At 34.4% G+C, this 18,761-nt stretch overlaps 1 protein-coding gene across 1 annotated transcript in view; it reads left to right on the plus strand.

Moving 5' to 3' along the window:
* The first annotated feature begins 786 nt into the window (after positions 1-786).
* The window catches only part of LOC100921757 (olfactory receptor-like protein OLF4), a 51,987-nt gene continuing 34,012 nt past the window's right edge, over positions 787-18,761 (plus strand). The window contains exons 1-2 of the mRNA XM_031948045.1: positions 787-857; positions 7,640-8,149. Of these exons, the coding sequence (XP_031803905.1) occupies positions 787-857; positions 7,640-8,149 (581 nt within the window). The remainder of the gene's footprint in view (positions 858-7,639; positions 8,150-18,761) is intronic.

Consider the following 18,761-nt stretch of genomic DNA (forward strand, 5'->3'; position numbering starts at 1 on the left):
ACTATTAGGAAAATTTCTGCTAAAGTTTCGTGCCTCATAGGGAATTCAGGTGTTTGGGGATAGGGAACACAATTATATGATTTTTTTCTAATAAAGAGTTTGAAGAGTTAGGCACTAGAAATTTCAAATATTCCTCCTTTTCCTCCACAACACCAGATACCAGCTAACTCAGGCCTGGATGGAGTCTGCTTGTACTTGCAAGAGATAGCAGCCCAACTGCCCAAAATCCCCCACTTTTTCTGGGACCCAAATTATCTGTCTTCTTTATCCTCCTTTCCAACAGACACAGTGAGGTAAATCTGTTACACTGATGATATTAAGTGAGTGATTGGAGATAGGATATATTGGAAAGGGAGAGAATAAAAGAAATGGGAAGTAAGGAAAAAGAGAAGCAATCTATCATTGTTCAGAAACTCAAGGAGATTTTAGCAAACTCAATATAGTTGAAATACTAACATGTCACTTTGATAGAGCAAGAAAACTCACCTAATCTAAACACTACTTAAAATCCCAGAGTTCAGCCCATGACCAAGGTTAAAGGAAAAGAAAAGAAAAGTAGAATAAGCCTTATAATCTTAGTCATATTCAGGTTTCACCGCTGCCCATAAAACCTTATTCTGATTATTTTTATTCTTGGTCTCTGAGCCATAAAATGGATATTAAGAATTCCTTACTGACTTCATGGTAAGGCTTTCTTATGAGAGTCAAATGAGATCCTTTTGGGGGAATTTTTGCTGACTTTTAAATTCTTTCAAAAAAAATTATTTTTATCACAATCACAGAGATATGATTCCATCGTGGCCCAACCCATCTAAGCCAAGTGTAATCCAAACACCAGAGACAATCTATAGCCAGAGGTAAGTCTCAGATACACCAATGGGAACTCTAGTAAAGGGGCAAAAGTTATGCCCTTAATCCTAGAATAAAGGTAGTAAGCTATATTTATTCTCTTCTTGTACAAATGACTCTGATTCTATAGATTTCTGAAAGGCATTGTAGAATGAGCTTGTCACTCATGGCTCATGCAATAGGACTAAAGAATGTGAATGAACACAGTGAAGGTAATGGACAGACTTCCTATTCAGATAACTACTGATGTGTAGATTAAAAACATTTCTTATGATCTGAAGATAGTCAGAAACATGAGTTTTCAGAGGATGGGTTAAAATTCCTAGGGATATTATCAGGAAAAAACTATATAGTGAGGATATTAACAAAAACTCTATATTATTTGGAGTATAATCCAATGTACCAACATTTCTGGTTATCCCTTTTTATAGGGGGATTCTTATTATAGGATTATGAAAAATGGTCACAAATATCTATGCATGTTCCTTAGATTTTCTTAAATTAAGAAGGAGCAATTGTCTCTGATTGATATGTCACTTTCTATTGTTTTCTTTCTGTAATGCTAATGAAATTTAATTAATGTTCTCACTTTTTGGCAGCTTGTTCACTTGGTCTTTTTTTTCTTTCTCACTTTCTGTTTCTGATAGGCATTAAAGTACATGATCGGAAATTCTGATTTATTATTATATCTATTTTATATTCCTCTCTCCTTCCTTTCTTCATTCTATTCTTGTCACCTTCCTCTACAAGTTCAGATTTTTGCTAAGTTTACAGCCACAAAAATGATCTTATGAAAAGTAATTAGTATTTCCTGAATTCTACTTTGGGGGAATTATGGCTATCTAGGAAGTATTTGGTGCCAGGTTGTTAATGGTATGTAGTGCAACTATATTGTGAAACAGAGATTTTGATCAATTGTCAGTTAGTTACTACATTTATTTGCCTTTTAGATTGAGAGAGACAGAAAAAGGAGTCCAAAAAGCATAAGATTTTAAGAATTGGAAAAGGCATCATCATATTGGGAGCAAATATTTTCAAGTATTTTCTAAAGGGCTTTAATGAGAAAAATTAGTTGTATTTTGCTTCATCTCAGAAATACTTTGAATAATGCATGGAGGCTTCAAAATAAAATTCAAATGAATAAAAGCAAAAAATTCCTGATAATTGCTGCATTGAGACACTCCAAGAAGCACAGCTAAATATTACAGCATGCTTAGGAGGTATTTCATGAGGTTTGAATGAAAGAAAGAAAAGTACCTTTAGGAAAAGAGAAACTTTCACAAACTGAGTTACCCTTTTGCAACTAATATGTCTAGTTTCATTTCTTTTTCCTCTTAACTATCTCTGTACTTTTCAGAAGATTACCATTTTTACTTTTAATGAGTGTGCTATTTTATACACATTGTTTGTACTATTAAACCTCAGGAGTAGCCCTCTTCTTGAAACCAATTAAATCTGTCTAAATCAACTCAAAATTAATAAAGAAATGGCATTTATGGAAGTTTATAAGTATTTCACTTCATAAGTATTTAAAAAAAATTTCCAAATGCCTCATAGCTGCCCCTAAAATCTTGAGGAGAAAGATGGTTGTTGTTTTCTATGGACCCAACATCTGGTCTGACTGTGGGTTAGGAGAGTAATCTCAGAGTATATCCTACATATGTGAAAGACTTTTCGTTCTTAGTATGAATCAACACAGAACTCCTTTGTTTTGAACACCACAATCCTTCTGGGTGATTCTTCATTGTTACTAGCTACCAACTCCTGCACATCTAATCTTGTTACTACGCCCAACAATACCACCAAAATGAGGAAGAAACTACTTTTCTTAAACTGTCCAAGTATTATATCCTTGAGATTCTAAGGTATGTGCCCACATAAGTATATGCTCTGCTCTCCTTCTGGAATGGTAGCTATATTTAAGTATTTGAAACACTAGCTATGGGAATGAGACCATATCCTAGTGAGGATATGGTGAAAAGACAAATTTGGATTTGATGTCAGAAAATGAACAAACCAGCAAACAAACTACTTAATAAGTGAAGCTTTCCAAGGGTGAAATGGGATCTATCAGGAGGGGGTGTCATGGAAAGATTTTAAGCAACAGCTGCATTATGACTTCTTTTCTGTAAAATGATCTTTCATCACTCTTTGTTCTGCTTCTGACTCTGTGAATTTCAATGTCTTGCAGTAGTGACTAGGGTCTTTTAACCCCTATGCTTCCCTCCTTTCTTCATTGTTGGGGTCCCTTGGGAAGTCCCCATTTTGGAAAAAAGGTCAGGTTTGTCTCCTAGCTCTGTCTCTGATTTTCTGGACTCTGTCAGCATGCCTTTGTACTGCTTTTGTACTATACATGCCTTCTTCCCTTTCCATGTTTCACCTCTCCTCCCACCCCACTTATTTTATGTTTTTGGATCACTAGCACTGAGCACACTATTTGGCATATAATAAATTTTTATTTACATATTTATTTTTAATAATAGCTTTTTATTTTCAAAAATACATGCAAAGATAGTTGTTTAACATTCACCCTTGCAGGAATTGAGTAATGAGGAAACCAAATTATCACTCTTTGCAGACAATATGGTGATATACTTAGAGAACCCTACAGAATCAACTAAAAATTATTAGAAATAATCCACAATTTTAGCAAAGTTGCAGGATACAAAATAAATCCATATAAATCATTAGCATTTTTATACATCACTAACAAAATCCAACAGCAAGAGATACAAAGAGAAATTCCATTTACAATAATTGTCAATACTATAAAATATTTCAGAATCTATCTGCCAAGGGAAAGTCAGGAACTATATGAGCAAAACTACAAAACACTTTTCCCAAAAATAAAGTCAGATCTAAACAACTGGAAAAATACCAAGTCTTGGATAGGTCAAGTGAATATAATAAAGATGATGATACTACCTATCTATTAGGTACTATGTTAATTAATTAATTAATAGAACTAATCAATTGATTTAGTGCTATACCAATCAAACTCCCAAGAGACTACTTTACTAACCAAAAAAACAAACAAGCAAACAAACAAACAAACAAACAAAATTCATCTGGAAGAACAAAAGGTGAAGAATTTCAAGGGAATTAATGAAAAAAAAATCAAATGAAGGTGACTTAGCTGTACCTGATCTAAAACTATATTATAAAGCAGTGGTCATCACAAACATTTGGGATTGGCTAAGAAATAGAGTAGTTGATCTGTGGAACAGATTAGGTTCACAGAACAAAATAACCAATAACTATAGTAATCAAGTATTTGACAAACCTAAAGACCCCAGCTTTTGGGATAAGAATTCACTATTTGACAAAAACTGTTGGGAAAATTGGAAACTAGTATGTCAGAAACTCGGTATTGGCTCACACATAACACTGTATATCAATATAAGGTCCAAATGAGTTCATGATCTAGACATAAAGAATGACAATATAAAAAAAAATTAAAAAAACTTAGGATAGTTTACTTCTCAGATCTGTGGAGGAAGAAGGAATTTGTGACCAAAGAAGAACTAGAGATCATTATTGATCACAAAATAGATAACTTTGATTATATTAAGTTTAAAACTTTTTGTATAAACAAAACTAATACAGACAAGATTAGAAGGGAAGCAATAAACTGGGAAAACATTTTTACATTTAATGGTTCTGATAAAAGTCTCATTTCTAAAATATATGGAGAATTGACTCAAATTTATAAGAATTCAGTCATTCTCCAATTGTTAAATGGTCAAAGAATTGTCTTAACTTAATCAATAGTGATTTAAAGCATTTTTTTTCTTATGCCTGGAAAAGGCTTTAATTTCTTCCTTTGAAAAAGTCCTGTTCATATTCTTTGACCATTTAACAAGTGAAGAATGTCTTACATTATAAATTTGAGTCAATTCTCTACATATTTTAGAAATTAGGCCTTAAAATTAGAGCACTTTGATGTAATAATTTTTCCCAGTTTTCTCCTTCCCTTCTAATCTTGGCTGCATTGGTTTTGTTTGTACAAAACCTTTTCAATTTATTATTATCAAAATTATCTATTTTGCATTTAATAATATTTTTAGTTATTCTTTGGCCATATATCACTTCCTTCTCCACAGTTCTGAGAGACAGACTATCCCTTGGATAATTCTCCTAATTTGCTAATAGTATCAACCTTTATGTTTAAACCATGAATCCATTTCAACCTTATCTTGGTAGAGGGTGTAAAGTGTTGGTCAGTGCCTAGTTTGTACTTTCCAATTTAGAAACAAGTTTTGTCAAATAGTGAATTCTTATCCTAGAAGCTGAAGTCTTTGGGTTTATCAAACATTAGATTAACACAGTAAATTTTTAGTAAATTCCTTCCTATTAATGTAGGAAGAGCTCAGTATGTGCTTTTTATAGCATTTTTCCATAGGTCATGTTGGGAGGAATCTTATTTAGTTTAAGTTGGATTAAATAGCATCTGGGGTCCATTTCAGTTCTGAGGTTTACTGCTTCTAGAATTCTCAGAAGGACTATTCTTTTAGACATTCTGTCTCTTTTACCCAGACTGTCATTCAATTTTCTAGTTAATATAAAAAATATACAAGATGGTTCAGTTCTTGTTCAAGGCTAACTCTACTCTCAAGTCAGGTGGAGAATTGACTGTTTTCTTAGAAACACCTTTCTAGACTAAATACTCTCATTTAATCCTGGATCCATACTCCATCCACAATGTTCTTAGCCAGAGCCACATGCTCCAGTGAATTTTTCCCCCTTTTCACAGCCACATGTATCATAGAAAAGGACATTAAAACACAAGATCAATGAGGATGATCTTTAGACTATAGAATTTCAGAGTTTTGAGGGATTATAGAAGTGTCAGAACTAAAAGGTGTTATTGTTTAGTGTCTGGACTAGCTACTGGAGACCTCAAGAACAGCCAGAGTCAGGATAAGCAAAAGTCCTTGGTCTTCAGGGGGAAAAGTGAAGGAGATGGACAAAACTGCCAGGAGTTTTGCCAAGGATCTAGAGTTCAGAATCTCCACACTTTTCTCCTCTCTGTCCTGCGGCCAGGTGAGTCTGGCTCCTCTCACTCCACCCTCTCATCCCTCCTACGATTATCTATATATACCAAAAGATGGAGCCAGCATGGAATAGTGAGAAGGGCCATTTTTCCAAACATATGCTAACAGAGTTATTGTCCAATAGGTAACTAGCTTAAGTGCTTGGTTGTCTGATTCAAGCACACCTTTTAAGAGTTTCAAAGAGTTTCAACCCTTTACAGTTATCCTTCGAGTTTGATGGAACAGATTCTCAGGGAGGAGCCATTTCTTATATATGGTCCTTGAGTATGTCAGGGGAATCTTAGTAATAAAGGCTCACCAAATACTGGAACATTGATTCGTCTACAACTAACTATATGTAACTATAGTTTATTAAAAATGGGGGAATCAAACAATTTTATAGACCCTCCTTTCATACAAGACTGCAATTCAGTCATGTCATATGAAAGACAAAAAAAGCTTTAAAAAAAGAACAAGAAGAGTCCTAGCTTTCTATAAGGAGGAGATCAGATGATCTTATCCATAGTAAGACCTTATTTGAAATTTCTATTTAGTTCTGGGTACCAGAATTTAGAAAGGACATTGATAATATGAACAGGATGCCAGGAAGAGCCACCAGGATGATGAAAGACCTATGTAGATGAGCTGAATAAACTGGAGCTACTTGGCTTAAAAGAGAGAAAACATATGCATTGGCTTCACATATTTTAAGAGCTGTTATATGGGAAAGAAATGGGATTTGTTCTACAAGGGTCAAGAAGCTAGACACGGAGCATTAGGTAAAACTTGAGACTCAATAAGAAGGAAAGTAAGAGCAAACCCCAAGTACATTTCCTCAGGAAATGGGGAACTTTTCCTTCATGGAGATTTTCAAGGAAAGGTGTGATGTCCATTTGTTAGGCATAATTGAGAATAGGTTGTTTTTATTGTGGGTTTTATAACTATGTGTCCTATTAGGTCCTTTCCATTTCAATGTAATTTTATGATTCCATTTAAAAAGTGGACAGCCCAAACTCTTCTGCCATAGAAGTTTATCTGCTGTTGACTGTAGAAGTGGAAATGCTCTGCCCTGTCCATAGTGTCTCTTTTATTATGTTCAATCGAAGTCATGTGTGCTGTTAAAGAATTATATTTATTTTATTCTGAAGTTAAGAAACAAACAAGTATTTCCACAACAGAGTAGGGTAAAAAAGATTACTATCTATAAAATTGCCCATCTGTTGAATAAAACTTTTAAATATATAATAGTTATTATATAACTCATTGTTCTTGTCCTCCCTCTTTCATGCTAGAAACAGCTACCATTAGAACCAAATATGTATGAATGTGTGTGTATATGTATATATAACTATATAGACATATATCTGTAAAATCATTCTATGCATGCTTCTATTTATCACTTCTTTCTCTGGAAGCAGATAGAATGTTTTATATATATAAATATATCTTTTATAGTTAATCTAAATACTTAAAATAAACAAAATGACTTTGTTGCTCAAAGTTGTTCTTAAAACATCATGGCTCTTAATGTATACAATATTCTCTTGGCTCCCATGTCATTCATTTCATGCAGGTTTAGTTTGAAGATGGAAATGGTGATTTATCCAAGATCAGAAAGTCATTAAGTGGCAGAGACAGGGAAAGAACCTGGAACAGAGACAGAGAAAGTACCTAGAAATTATAAGTGTTATTTCTTTACATGAATAAAGATAACTGCATTTTCATGTAATGCTCTTCTCACATCTCTTTTCTAACAGAAAAATCAACCCCATAGTACCAGGAAACCAAACACAATTCACTGAATTCATTCTTCTGCGATTTTCTGAGAAGCCAGAGCAGCAAGGGCCTCTCTTTGGGCTGTTCTTGGGCATATACTTGGTCACAGTGGTTGGAAACCTGCTCATAATGTTGGCCATTGGATCTGACTCTCATCTCCACACCCCCATGTACTTCTTCCTTTCCAACTTATCCTTTGTGGATCTCTGTGTAATATCTACCACAGTTCCCAATATGTTGATGAGCATCTTGACCCAAAACAAAACCATTTCTTATGCTAACTGTCTTGTTCAGATGTACTTCTTTATGGTTTTTGTTGGTTTGGACAATTTCCTCCTCACTGCAATGGCCTATGACCGTTTTGTGGCTATCTGTCATCCTTTACGCTATACAGCCATCATGAACCCTAGGTTGTGTGGCTTGCTGGTGTTGCTTTCCTGGATAATAAGCTTTCTAAATGCCCTTCTTCACAGTCTGATGGTAACAAGGCTCTCCTTCTGTAAAGACCATGAAATTCCACACTTTTTTTGTGATTTTGATGAGGTCCTGAAGCTTTCTTGTTCTGACACCCTTATCAATTATATCATGTTATATATTATAGCTGGGTTGCTAGGTATTCTCCCCTTCATAGGAATTCTTTTCTCTTATATTTGGATCTGTTCTTCCATTTTGAAAGTCCCATCTACTGAGGGTAAGTATAAAGCCTTTTCTACTTGTGGATCTCACATCTCTGTTGTTTCCTTATTCTATGGCACAGAGCTTGGAGTGTATTTAAGTTCTTCAGTTACTCACCGTTCCTGGAATAGCACAGTTGCTTCAGCAATGTATGTTGTAATCACCCCCATGTTGAACCCCTTCATCTATACACTAAGGAATAAGGACATAAAAAATGTCCTTAGAAAACTCATTAGCAGAATCACCTCTTCTCAGTGATGGGACTGGCTCCTGGTCTTTGGAATGACACTGGTACTTATGGGGAAAACACTGAGAGGTAGAAATTTGAATTCTTTAGTTCTCCCTAATCAAATCCATCCTTCATTTAGTCATCAGAGTGATTTTCCTGAACGTTAGGTGTCATTCTGTCACCCTTATCCCACTGAATACCAATAACTCCAAGTTGCATTTAGGATTAAATACAAAATCTTTCATTTGACCTTCAAATCCCTTCATAATGGAATATTGTTTTGCATTTCCAGTCTTCTAATACCTCACTCCCTATCATGAACTCTTGTCTCCATAATCACTGGCTTCTTTGCTATTCTATGAACAAGAAATTCCATTTCTTGTCTCTGGGCATTTTCTCATGTCTGGAATGCTCCCTCTGTTCAACTCCAACTACTGGCTTCTTTTGCTTCTTTTAAGTCACTATTTAAGAAAAAAATCTCATTATTTACTGAAAACTTTCCCAACCTCTTTTATTTCTTGTGCCTTTCTTTTGTTAATTATTTACAAATCATCATTAATTTAATTTATTATTTATTAATATATTAATCATTATTAGTTTTGTGTATTGTTTGTTTGTATAGATTTGTTTGCATGTTACCTCCCTCATTAGATTGTGAGATCACTGAAGTAAAGGATTGTATTTTGCCTCGTCTTGTATCTCCAATACTTAGTACAATGACTGACACATAGTAGATCCTTAATAAATGTTTATACTTTGCTCTTACTGATTACATTGGTCTTTTTCCTCATGGCTTTTATTTTTTTACCATAATAAAATCTGGCAAAACATGTTTTTCCTCAGGATATTTTATACTTTAATGAAATACTGCATATAGAGTCACAAGGCCAGGATTTTATAACTCATTTTACCACTTAGGAACTGTGGGCTTTTGACCAAATCATTTAATATATTTGTTTCTTGATTTTTCATTTCTAAACTGGGAATTGAAAGACATGTTCTGACTACCTAACATTGTTTTTTGTACATCAAATCAAATATGGTATATATGTAAATACTTTCTAAAATATGTAATAGTATTAAACTACAGAAAAAAAAGAAGTTAGAGAAAATGAAATGGAATTTCATCAATGGGGGTCTAGATGCCATCTCCTTCATGTCTAAGCTGATGGCCACTATGAGTTGTTATGGTAAAAAAAAAAATCATCACATGGAGGCCAATGCTCCCAGCATAAGCCTCTTGGTGCTTTGCCTGAGTCTTCTTTATTTGAGAAAGGAAAAACTGGAGCTCTCTTGACCTAGTCTTTGAGAAGCTAAGGTCAATTCTATGTGACAATGGGACATTGAATATCTACATTTGTGGGAAGTCTATTTTCTTTCATGATATTTGTTTTCATCACACTCAAACATTGGTTTGACCACGTCATAAATTTATTTAAGATGATTTACTGGCTCCCTATTATATTTATGATAAAATTTCATTGTCTAAGATTTTTAAAAACCTTCATAATCCAATTCCAATATATGTTCCTAAGCTCATTTCACATTAGTGTCCTAACATACTCTTTATTTCAGTCAAACTCACCTACTTGTAATAATATTGCAAACTCTCTTCAGAACTATTCATTACACAGGATGTTTCTAATATAAGGAACAGAGGGGAATTCATATTCACTTGTGTATCTAGAATTCCTTAGCTCGCTTCATTGCTGATTTTGAGTGCCACCTGAAACAAGAATGCCCAGTTTTCCCAATTATTAATATTACTCTCACATCCACCAAATTTCCTGCATATATTTCATCTGTGTACATCTTTTCACTCCAAAATGGAATTTATATAGCCTTAGAGAATAGATATCATTTCATATTTAATTTTTGATAAACAGTACATAACCCAAAACTTGACACATTTTAGGCATTTAAAGAAAGATTGATATGAATTGACTTAACTTTGACTCTCTGTCTCTCTCTTATGAATCCCAAAAGCATAGAAGAGACTTTCGATGTCCTCTACTTCTGCTTCTTAAATCAAGAAATGATCATCTCTAGATCTAAACTGTGCCTGAAAAAAGTGACCATTCATTTTTGATTTGAGCTCTTTCATTTACAGGGAACATCTGACCTTATAAAATGCCCATTCCCATTGTTTGACTGATAGCTTTAGTTGTGGAAAAAGTGTTCAATAGTCTAAATCTCCTGAATCAAAATCTGCATTCCTGGGACTGAAAGGCACTAATATTATCCTCAGAAGACTATCAAATAGAAGTGAATAAAAGGAGACAAGTTTGACCTATGACTTCATGAGACTTGTTAGTGTAATTTTCATGACTATAATATGGCTCTGAAAAGATATAGTCAATTAAAAAAGAGTGTATTTAAAATTTGGGGTTGGCTATCAACATGGATTTATTGTAGTGAGGAAATCCAATTACCAGAAAGAAAAAGGAAAGTGAAAATGGTTGCCATAAAGATCAATGGACTCATAAATGAAAGGGACTTTTCCATTATATACATGAAAGGCTGATTGGACAGAAAGATGAATTAGATGAGTTAAGGAAATAGACCATAATAGAAGGTTGTGGGTATATTAGTAAGGACATAGTTTAATTTTTTGCACTTTTGCTTAAACCTTTTATTTTCTGAAAGAAAATCAACTAATCTCTCTCTCTCTCTCTCTGTCTCTCTCTCTGTCTCTCTCTGTCTCTCTCTCTCTCTCTCTCTCTCTCTCTCTCTCTCTTGCTGATGCAATTGGGATTACTTTACTTGCCCAGCATCACACAGCTAGAAAGTATTAAGTGTCTTGAGGCCATATTTGAATTCGGGTGCAACTGACCTGAGAGCTGGTGCTCTATCCACTGCACCACCTAGCTGCCCCCACTAGTCTCTTTTTTTTGTCCTAGCCATTAATTTATTTTTCAAAAGGTAGATGAAATACTCAGAGATTTTTTCCCTCACAATTTCTCAGTTCTGATAGAATATCCCTTCCTGTTATGAAATACTATGATTCTTTGAAGTCATACCCCTCATTTGGCTAAAAATATTTAAAAGGTAAGACAATTGTCATGGCCCCCTTTGCTTTTTTAATCTGGAAAAACATCACTATTTCCACCATTAATTTCTTTTGGAATATGATTTTGCACCTCCTCAATTTCCCAGTTTCTTTTTTACATGGTCATATTCTTTTTCTGAATTTCCTTCCTAAGGTCTGAACATGTCAAGCTAATTGCATCCAGCACCATGTTACCTCTCTAGGTGCTACATATCTCAGTGTAGAACAATCCCAGACTATTCCACTATCAATGGGGTTCTAGTTGTAAAGGGCACAAATGTGTTGTTTTTTATTCTGAATTAGAATCAATGCATAACCTTATCTAGGACCTCAAAAATGGCCAGTAAAATTTTTCTGGTTACCCTATGACATTCCAGACGGCATTAGCTACATAACTTTATTATTCTTCTCAATTTCTGACCTCTACTCTCTGATGTCCTCACTCTGGAAAGGAAACTGGATTTAGAATCCAAGGATCTGAGTTCAAAACCTAGTTCTTCCACCTGTGTGACATTAATCAAGTCACTGAATTTCATGTAGCATCAATTTCTTCATCTGCAAAATAAAGGTTTTGGACAATATCATTTCCAAGTTTTCGTCTCTCTACTGATTTTATCACTTTGCTTGTTCTTTGAAAAGATTGAGATTATAATGTCTGGACTAGCTCTCTGGAGAGCCTCAGGATCAGTCAAAGTCCTTGGTCTTTAGGAGGAGAATGAAGGAGGCAGGCAAGCTGCCACACAGCTTGCCAAAGATAAATCCTGGACTCTGGAGTCTGGAGCCTGAAGTCCTCTTTCCTCAGTGTGCCATATCAGAGAGGCTCTGACCCTTTCCCTTAGTCCTCCAATCCTTGTCTTTGATTACCTCATCACAACACATTCAGCAAGCACTAGTCATGAGGAGAGCCATTAAATGACTATATGTTTATAGAACCATTATCACACCTTGAATAGGTAATTAGTTTTAAGTGTACTGCTGTCTTAGATTCAAATACACCTTTTCAGAGTTCCAGCCTACTACAAAGACCATCTGAAGTGACCACCCTCAATTTCTGTCCAGCACATTTCAAAAGTGCTGCACATTGACCTTTTTCTTCTTGCATTCCATTTCCAGAAAAAATGTTCTTTCATTTTTTTCCCCCAAAACTAGTCCTTCCATTTTGGCTATTGATCTAATTCTTTCACTTCTCCTCTTAATCCTTGCTTAGTTGACTGGACTTTTGCCTGAGGTTTTTATTTCCTGATCTCATCTTCTCTCTTTTTGCATGTTTAGTCTTTACTTTTTTACTAGCTGTTTTGCCTCTGTCTAAAAACCTGCTCAGGTCTCCAGTACTCAATAAAAACCACTCCTGGTAATAAAAATACATATACCATTTTATCCAGCAATAAAATTATTAGGTCTATTTCCTAAGGTTATTAGGGGAAAAGGAAAAGAACCTAATTCACACATTTTCATAAACAATCTGGAATTATGCAAAAAAGAGTTATTAAATTATTTATACTCTTTGACCCAGCAATACTACTACTAGGTCTGTTTCTAAAGATGATTAAGGAAAAAGGAAAAAAAAACCTAAATATTTTACATTTTTATAGCAATTGTCTTTGTGGTAGCAAAAACCTGGAAATTCAGGGATGCCTATCAATTTGAGAGTGGCTGAACAAGTTGTGGCATATGATAATGTTGGAATATTACTGTACTATAAAAAATGGTGAATTCAAAGATCTTAGGCACCTATGAAATAATGAAGATTGAAATGAGCAGAACCAAGAGAACATTGTGTACAATTTTGTTAATATTATTTTAAGATGGTATTTTGACTATTATAAATAGCTAAATTAACTATAGAAGATATTCTAAGAATGATGCTATCTATATCTAGGGAAAAACTGATAAATAGAAGTTTTTACAGAATAACTTTGCACATTCATATGTGTTTATACCTATTTTTGTCTCATGGGAACCATCTTTAGGGCAGGGTCGAAGGAGGATAGAAAAAAGTCTTCTTTTCCACAATAATTTTGCTGTATAATTGAAAGGAATAGCAAATTCTGTATAATAGATTTGCAGTTTTATGTACAATGATTTTTATTGCACTATGATATCAAAATGTTTATCCTATTTCATAAATACATACTAATATAATAAAAGGGAGATTTTTAAAGTGATAAGAAAAAATTAAGGAATACAATATTTCTGCCTCCCAATATTTCCCCAAAACATAGGCGCATACTGTTCCAGGTACCAAGAACCATTGCTAACAGTGAGAGAATGCTATTCTACTAAAGAGGCTCCTAAGGACATTTTTAATGTCCTTATTCTTCAAAGTATAGGTGAAGGGGATCACTATGGGGGTGACCACAGAATACATTGTTGAGGCAACTGTGCTCCTCCTGGTATTGCTGGTAGCTGGGGATCTCAAATATATTGCTAAAACTGTGCCATAGAATAAGGCAACAACAGCAAGGTGAGGTCCACAGGGATAAAAAGCTTTATAGTAATCCTGAACAGATGTGATTTTCAAAATTAAAGAATATGTCTTAATATAAAAGTATTCTTGTGAAGGGGAGAATATCTAGTAGTCCAACTACAATACGTACAGGGTCAGAACAAAAGTTTTAGAACCTCAGAAAGATCAAAAAAGAAGTGTGGAATTTCATAAGCTGTATAGTAGAACCATGATATCATCACAGTTTATAGAAGAGAATATAGAAGGCTGATTAACCAGGAGAGTAGTATCAGTAGTCTATACAGTATAGAAAATGAAAGAATCATAAAATGATCACAGACCATTTGCAGTAAGGAGAAGATTGTCCACACCAGCAAAAACCATAAAAAGAACACCTGAGACAGATAGTCAGCATAGGGGAGGCCCTTTTATTATGTCAACATATTTACCTACAACTTGAGAATTGTGGTGGATGCCATACAGAGATCTATAAGTGACACATTGGAAAGGAAGAAATACATGTATTGTGAAGGTGAGAAAGTCAAATTATGTGTAGTTTTCCAACAATGGTGACCAAGAACATATTAAAGAAGAGCCCAAAGACAGATCCTTACAAATCTGATATATCAGAAAATTGTAGGAGGATTAATTGAGTGAGCTGTGGTGTTTCTTGGTACTATGAGGGTGATTTTTCTCCTGGGAAAGATAAGTAGTGCAGTTTTGAGGAAAGAGTCAGAAATTTAAACTTAAGAACAATCAATTTAAGTCTCTATTTTGCTACTAACTACCTATATAATTTCTAACAATTCTATTGCCTTCTTTTTATTTATTCATTTTTTTTCATCTGAGGCAAGTGGGGTTATGTCACTTGCTCAAGGTCTCAAAGTTAGTAAATGACTGAAGACAGATTTGAACTCAAATATTCCTGGCTCTAAGGTAGATCCTCTATCTACTGCACCACTTATCCACTTCAATTCAATTCTTTGCATTAATATCATGAAATAAATGGGCCCCTGACCTATGAATTACACAGTTTTTCTGTGAATTAATAAATATTTGTGGAAAGGACTCATAAACATAAATCACCAGAGAAGATCACTGAGAAGGCAAGCAGTACAATATCAATTATACTTGTGAAATCACATCTCATATTAGCCATATTTTCAAAAATAGCAAGAAAAATAATGGGAGAAAATTATACTTCTATTTGTATAAGGGTTAAAAAGCTTCCAGGAGCAAGAAATGCAGTTCAAGGTATGTGGGAGGACCTGAGGCATGAGAAGTACCTAGGCACATGCAAGTTCTATGTGGAGGTGGGGCATAGCCTCAAGAGGCGGTGTCTGACCCTAAGTATCACATCTCCCTTCTTAAGTGCTCTCAAAACCTAGAACGCCTCCCTCCTTCTTCTTGGGCCAATCCTATTATGACCTGCCTGTCCAGGTTCCTAGAGGACCTCCCTTTCCCCCCAGTTCCTCAGGGGGCTATAAATATGTGCTACCTAAGAATAAAGTTCTCTTTCACTTCATCCCTACCTCCTGGTCAGTCTGTCTCTGTTTAGCTCATAGAACATTTTTAATTTTGGTAAGTATTGTTATTCAGAAGAGATTTTTCATTTCATTCATAATTTCTTAAATTCCAATTATGTTATAGTGGTATCTCCTGAGATGTGAAATCTGGAAATAAACTGAGCTCACCTAGTCCAACTTTATTTTATATGAGAATATTGAGTCCAATAACTTAGGAATGAATCGCCTAAAATCATATAGGCATTAAGTAACAGATCTGGAATTTAAACAGGTCTTCTGAGTACCAATCTAATGTTCTCTCCATCACAAAATGTGAAGTATATATTTCCATTTTAGTCTCTTGCTGCATGTTTTCCTTTGTATATACACCAAAGGCATGGGACCAGAAAACCAAGTATCAGAATTCCTCCTCCTGAGACTTTCTGAGGAGCCAGACCAGCAATTGCCCTTCTTTGTGCCATTCTTAGGCATGTATATGATAACTATAGTTGTGAACCAAAAACAATGAAAAAGTAAAAGAAAATATGAAATACCTCCTAGGAAAAACAACTAACCAGAAAATAGATCTAGGAAAGACAATCTAAGGATTATTGGACTTCCTGGAAGCCATGATGAAAAAAAGAAACTAGACATTATCTCATAGGAAATCATAAAGGAAAACTGCCCTAATGTCCTAGAACCCTAAGATAAAATACCATTGAAAGAATTCACCGACTTACATGAACCAATGTTGAGTGAAATGAGCAGGACCAGGAGATCATTATATACTTCAACAACAATACTATATGATGATCAATTCTAATGGTCATGGCTCTCTTCAACAATGATATGAACCAAATCAGTTTCATTTGTTCAATAATGAGTAGAACCAGCTACACCCAGCAAAAGGATGCAGGGAAATGAGTGTGAACCACTACACTGCATTTCCAATTCCTCTGTTTTTGTCTGCCTTCATTTTTTTATTTCCTTCTCAGGTTAATTTTACATAATTTCAAAGTCTGATTTTTCTTGTGCAGCAAAATAATGGTATGAATATGTATACATATATTGTATTTAACATATACTTAAACATATTTAACATGTATTGGTCTACCTGCCATCTTGGGGAGGGGGTGGAGGGAAGAAGGGCAAAAGTTGGAACAGAAAGTTTTGCAAGGGTGTAATGCTAAAAAGTGTAATCTCCTGTGAGAGATCCCAAAATGAAAACTCCAAGGAATATAGTGGCTAAATTTCAGAACTATCAGACCAAGGAAAAAATTTTGCAAGGAGCCCGAAAGAAACAATTTAAATACTGAGGAGTCACAATGAGTATTATCCAGGACCTACCAGCTTTCACTTTAAAGGATCGAAGGGCCTGGAATCTGATATTCCAAAAGGCAAAGGAACTTGGATTAAAGCCAACAATAAGTTATCCACCTAAATCAAACATTTTCTTTTATTTAATAATTATATCATTTTATTGACAGAGCCCATACCTGGGTAATTATTTACAACATTATCCCTTGCACTCACTTCTGTCTCGACTTTTCCCTGCCCTCCATCCACCCCCTCCCCTAGATGGCAAGCAGTCCTATGCATGTTAAATAGGTCACAGTATATCCAGTATATGTTTTCCCAGTTTGTGGCTTCCTTTCTAATCTTATTTGCATTAGTTTTGTTTGTACAAAGTCTTTTTAATTTGATGTAATCAAAATTTTCTATTTGTGATCAATAATGATCTCTAATTCATCTTTGGTCACAAATTTGTTCCTCCTCTACAAGTCTGAGAGATAAACTATCCTATGTTCCTCTAATTTATTTATAATGTTGTTCTTTATGCCTAAATCATGGACCCATTTTGATCTTATCTTGGTATACAGTGTTAAGTGTGGGTCCATGCTTAATTTCTGCCATACTAACGTCCAGTTATCCCAGCAGTTTTTGTCAAATGATGAATTCTTATCCCAAAAGTTAGGGTTTTGGGGCTTGCCAAACACTAGATTGTTATAGTTGATTATTTTGTCTTCTGAACCTAACCTATTCCACTAATCAACTAATCTATTTCTTAGCCAATACCAAATGGTTTGGTGACTGCTGCTTTATAATATAGTTTTAGATCTGGTATAGCTAAGCCACCTTCATTTGATTTTTTTTCATTAATTCCCTTGAGATTCTCAAACTTTTGTTCTTCCATATAAAATTTTATTTTTGTTTTTTCTAGATCATTAAAATATTTTCTTGGGTGTCTGATTGGTATAGCACTAAATAAATAGATTAGTTTAGGGAGTGTTGTCGTCTTTATTATATTCACTTGGCCTATCCAAGAGCACTTAATATTTTTCCAAATATTTAAGTATGACTTTATTTGTGTGTAAAGTTTTTTTTTTTATAATTTTGCTCATATAATTCCTGACTTTCCTTTGGTAGATAGATTCCCAAATATTTTATACTATTGACAATTATTTTGAATGGAATTTCTCTTTGTATCTCTTGCTGTTGGATTTTGTTGGTGCTGTATAAAAGTGCTGAGGATTTATGTGGATTTATTTTGTATCCTGCAACTTTGCTAAAGTTATGAATTATTTCTAATAGCTTTTTAATAGAATCGCTGGGATTCTCTATGTATACCATCATATCATCAGCAAAGAGTGATAATTTGGTTTCCTCATTACCTACTCTAATTCTTTTAATTTCTTTCTCAGTTCTTATTGCTGAGGCTAGCATTTCTAATACAATATTGAATAATAATGGTGGTAGTGGGCAACCTTGCTTCACACCTGATCCTACTGGGAAAGGTTCCAGTTTTTCCCCATTGCATATGATGCTTACTGACAGTTTTAAATATATGCTCCTGACTATTTTAAGGAAAAGTCCATTTATTCCTATCCTCTCAAGTGTTTTTATTAGGAATGGATTTTGGATTTTATCAAATGCTTTTTCTGCATCTCTTGAGATGATCATATGTTTTTGTTAATTTGGTTATTGATATAGTCAATTATGCTAATAGTTTTCCTAATATTGAACCAGCCCTGCATCCCTGGTATAAATCTCACTTAGTCATAGTGTATTATCCTGGGAATGATTTTATGTAATCTTTTTGGTAATATTTTATTTAAGATTTTAGCATCAATATTCATTAGGGAGATTAGTTTATAATTTTCTTACTCTGTGTTCAATCTACCTGGTTTAGGTATCAGTA

Source organism: Sarcophilus harrisii, chromosome 1 (genome assembly GCF_902635505.1).
Source record: "Sarcophilus harrisii chromosome 1, mSarHar1.11, whole genome shotgun sequence".
Lineage (NCBI taxonomy): Eukaryota > Metazoa > Chordata > Mammalia > Dasyuromorphia > Dasyuridae > Sarcophilus > Sarcophilus harrisii.